The 4,273-nt window shown below is 36.8% G+C and overlaps 1 protein-coding gene across 1 annotated transcript; it reads right to left on the bottom strand.

The window, feature by feature from the left end:
• Nucleotides 1-409: 409 nt before the first annotated feature.
• Nucleotides 410-4,273, bottom strand: LOC107670893 (syntaxin-19-like). The gene is made up of 2 exons (XM_016463693.1): nt 4,093-4,273; nt 410-1,689 (listed from the first exon to the last, which is right to left on the bottom strand). The coding sequence occupies exon 2, from the start codon at nt 1,590-1,592 to the stop codon at nt 708-710; it is 885 nt and encodes a 294-aa protein (XP_016319179.1). The 5' UTR covers nt 1,593-1,689; nt 4,093-4,273; the 3' UTR covers nt 410-707.

The raw sequence follows: 4,273 nt of genomic DNA on the forward strand, positions 1-4,273 counted from the left end.
TAATTTTTAATTTTTTTACAAATTCACGTATTTGTAATTCACACTGAGATGATTAGGGCGTCATTTTCAAAAACGTGCACTTTGAAACCCGTTTTGTGAAGTTTGCATTTTCAGGCCCCCAAAATGCGATTGTTGTGTAAATTAATGGCCGAAACAGTGTTGTGTAAATGCCCCCTTAGATGTGGACTTGCAGCAATCTTTCAGTAGGCTTTTTACTTGAAAATATAGGGCATACTTGCTTAGTCTTATCTCTTAGGACAGAATGTGTCATTTTTAGCTCAGTTATTTGATTAATCTTAAGTAGACAATATGGCTACAATAAAATTATCAATTTAAAATAATACTGAAAGGAAAAAACAGAAGTCAGTTAAATAAAATTTAACTGACATCCAAAATAGTGCATCTTTTCCACAATAATAAAATACAAAATAAGTTTACCTTTGATTACCTCTTACATATCTTGAAGTGATGTAACAACATCATAACCTTTTGTGAAATCTTTATATAACCATTTGTATTGCATGTCAACACCCAACTGTCTTCATTGCTATGGAGCCTTCCTGTTTTAATATTGTCCAAAAGTGCTTTGTGCCCTTGCTTTTTATCTTCATCAGGCAGAGGTCAATGTCTGCAGTGAGTGTACTCGGCCCTTGAGAGAGCAGCAAATGAGAAACTTTCCCATAGTTTATTTTGCCAGCCTTGCCCTGCTATCTGAACCAAGGACAGCAACAACAGCACAGTCTTCTGAGAGGGTTCTTCTTCTTGTATCTCACAGCTGTTTTGAACGTCTCCTTTGTGACCGATACATAGTCTTGCGTCTTCTCCACATTGGCTTGTATGTTCTCGATCTGGTGCCCTTGCTCTTCCACCAGCATGAACACTTCTAGAAAGAGATCTCGCAGGTCCTTCATGTTGCTTTCCAGGTTCAGGAGCTCTTTGTGGCGTTGCTCGATCTCTGAGAGCTGCGTACGAGTGATCTTTGCATCCACTATGATGTTCTCGTTGAAGATTTCCCACTTGCCCTGCTCTATCATGTTATCCACCTCATCTTCGGACACCTCGCGACCCGATACCTCCAACTGCCGGATGATAAACTGCTTGCATTTGTCCTGCTTGCTCAGGATCGCGTCGTTGTGTTGGCGCATTACTTGCTGGAACTGGCGAAAGAGGGCCGCATGCTGGGCCTTCTGGATACGGGACGTGGCGACATCCGGGCCCAGCTCGGCCTCGGTTCGCTTAGCCTGCTTGGAAAGCACGTCTAACCTTTTATGCAGGCTCTCGGCCAACAGCTTGATGTCTCGCGTCATGCTGCTCTCCTTTTTCATGATGCTGAGGCGCCTGATGGTGGCCACAAAGTTCCTCTGCTGCTGGCTGAACTTACGGACTTCAGAGTTCAGCTCCTCGATGCTGTCACGAATGCTCTGAGCCTCCTTCAGGAAGTTCTCCAGGACGGGCTCTGCCTCGAAGATCACGGCCTGCAGGCCTATCAGTGAGGACGGGTCCATGTCCTCCTCCTCGTTGAAGGGGTTGTTGTCCACCACCTTATCGCTAGCCTTCATCCGCTGACGCAACTCCTCCATGCGGTCCTTCATGACTGCAGAGACAGAAGACCTTGATGGGGAGAAGGTCAGATTTTCTCTTGGGTTTGAGTGTTGTCTGTCTGTAAAATGTTCCTCTGCTTTTCATACCCTGTAATTAACCAGAGAAGAGTTAACACACTTGTCAGTATTGTCGCATTTGATCTTTTCCGTCCTCATTTTCAGTGCATCAGTTCTATTGCACTGAAAATGTTAATTCCTAAAAGAATAGTTCACCTGAAATGTAAATTATGTTATATTTAATTCACCCTCATGTTCAAACCTGTATCCTGTTATTCCTTTTTAGAATGTTCTTCTTACAACCAGTGTTATTTTAGAATGATTAATGTACTATTATAGTTTTTGTTAATATTTTTAATTTTAAAAACAAACTTTCATTTTAGTTAAAATTTTCAGCTTTTGCTTACAAGTAACCAATTCTAATTTGCAAATTATAAAAATATATATAAATTATATGTCTTTGTGTGTTTGTGACAGTTTTACTTTATTAGTGCTACCAGTATTATTTATATATTTATTAATAATATTCATTTTTATATTGTCAGTTTTGTTTTCAGCATTTTTCAGCATTGTAATTTAAATTGTTGTGTGTGTGTGTGTGTGTATTGTACATATATTCTATTTACCTTCATTTTTATTATTTATTTATTTTAGTTCTCCAATTTAAACCTGTTTTATTTTGGTAGTTGCCAAGGCAACATTTCTATTTATTGTTTAAGCTTTTAAAGTTTTTTATTTAATATGCATATATTATTCTATAGCTTCATTTTCCATTAGCAAAAAATCTTTTTAAATTGTTTTAATTTTAGTTAACAATAATAACAAGGATGTGTGATTGTGTGCTTGTCTAGTAAAAATCACAGAAATCCTAGTTGATACTGAGTTACAGAAAACAGACTATATTTGCCGCAAGTAAAAGTCCCATTTTTATCAGATGCTTTTCCATGCATTATGCCTTTAGCTGCAGCTCTTGTGTCAAAAGAAGGATTAAACCAAGGCTTGTATTCAAAACCTGTGCTGCATTCCCAGTCCAGATTTCACTGCTGCTCATTCATCATGATCACTGTAATTTATAAAGTCCGTTCTGACACTGTACTGAACATGATATATTAACATTCACTGGAATCTGCTTCCAAATAGCTCACTGACTGGCTTGCTTTACAAAAAGTAAGATGCATGACTGCTGATGTTTTTATCCTTAGTCTCGCTGCCTGGACTGTGGTTTTGGAAAGTGAGCATAACGCCAAGGGGTGAGTATACCGAGCTTGTCTGAGGAAAGTAGAATAGAAATCACCGGCTATCCGGTTACTAGAGGGATTTCAAACAGGAAAGACTGCAGTTGCATACGTGTGTGAGAACAGCCCACCCAAGCTCCTTAGGGAGAAAGCTTATGAATATAAGAGTGGCCTTTGTTTTCTGCAGAACATTTAAGGAAGTCACACACACCTACCAATGCATTGCACAACACTCTCTAATCCAGCCTTCAGCTTGTGTTGCTTTACTGAATTTGGAACAAACTAGGTCGTATCAAATTGTAACTAGGTGCCTCTTTAGTCCTTTATTAGAGTCTCTCTGCTTTCCATATAAACCATTTTATGTTATATACAAGTTGATATGATGATATGATTCCACTCCACTGCAATGGTGGTCCTTTTTGACAATCAGTAATGAATATCATATTGTGATATATGTTGTGATTTAAAGAAGTACACTTATTGTGATATGTTGTCTAACTTGTAAAGTGTTTGATTATAATTTCAACTGTAGTGTGTGATTTGATTATAATGATTTTGATTGGAATTATAACTAGTTTGTTATTCAATAATACATTTAGAGTTAATATATTTTAAATGTACTAAATTTCAACTGCATCATCCGTACATGACATGTTTCAATAGAACCTTCATTAATGTATTTTTTAGTTTACCATAAATGCTGTCAGTACATTTAGCAACACACACACACATTAGAAATAGAAGTAATTATGAAACTCTACACATTACATTCAGTTTGCTCTATACATTAAGTCAGTGGTTCCCAAGGATTGGGGTGCCTCCAGGACCAGGGTTGGGAACCACTGACTTAAGTATATACTTTTTAAGTATTATTTTATTAATAAATAATATTACATTTTAGATTTGTGTATCAGTAAATATGCTCTGTAATATTTGTTTATATATCTTTTGTATTTTATTTGCATAGTCTTTCTATGATATGCTCAACTGTGCATCTGCATCTGTGAAACTGCATTTTTGTGATAATTTAATGTAATTACAGTGTAATTAATATATCAGTTACAACACTAACAAAAAACAACTGTTTAATATGATTTTTTTCTATTTGATAACACTGATTATGATCATTTCTCTATTCCGTAGCTATCTTCCATTGATCTAGAGAAGACTGAATATTTCTTAAATATCTAAATCCTGGATATCAGTATATCATGGTTTGTCCCTACTAAACTGATACACTTAGTAGAAAAAAATATTACCTCTTAGTGCTTTTAATCCCTGGAAGGGTGAATATTGCTTCATTTTAAGCTGCCCAGAATTTTAGCAAACTTGATTCAGCCATGAACTTGTAAGCTCTAAGCCAGACCTGTTGAAGCGTTCAGGAAGTCCTTGGCATATTCTCAGCTTCCAGCAACACAAATATGTGCTAGTGTGAGTTCT

The sequence above is a fragment of the Sinocyclocheilus anshuiensis genome, unplaced genomic scaffold (genome assembly GCF_001515605.1).
Source record: "Sinocyclocheilus anshuiensis isolate Anshui unplaced genomic scaffold, SAMN03320099.WGS_v1.1 scaffold1366, whole genome shotgun sequence".
Classification (NCBI taxonomy): domain Eukaryota; kingdom Metazoa; phylum Chordata; class Actinopteri; order Cypriniformes; family Cyprinidae; genus Sinocyclocheilus; species Sinocyclocheilus anshuiensis.

What these genes read in the sequence shown, in the direction of transcription:
- LOC107670893 (XM_016463693.1), bottom strand. Translation starts at nt 1,592, where the DNA reads ATGAAGGACCGCATGGAGGAGTTGCGTCAGCGGATGAAGGCTAGCGAT.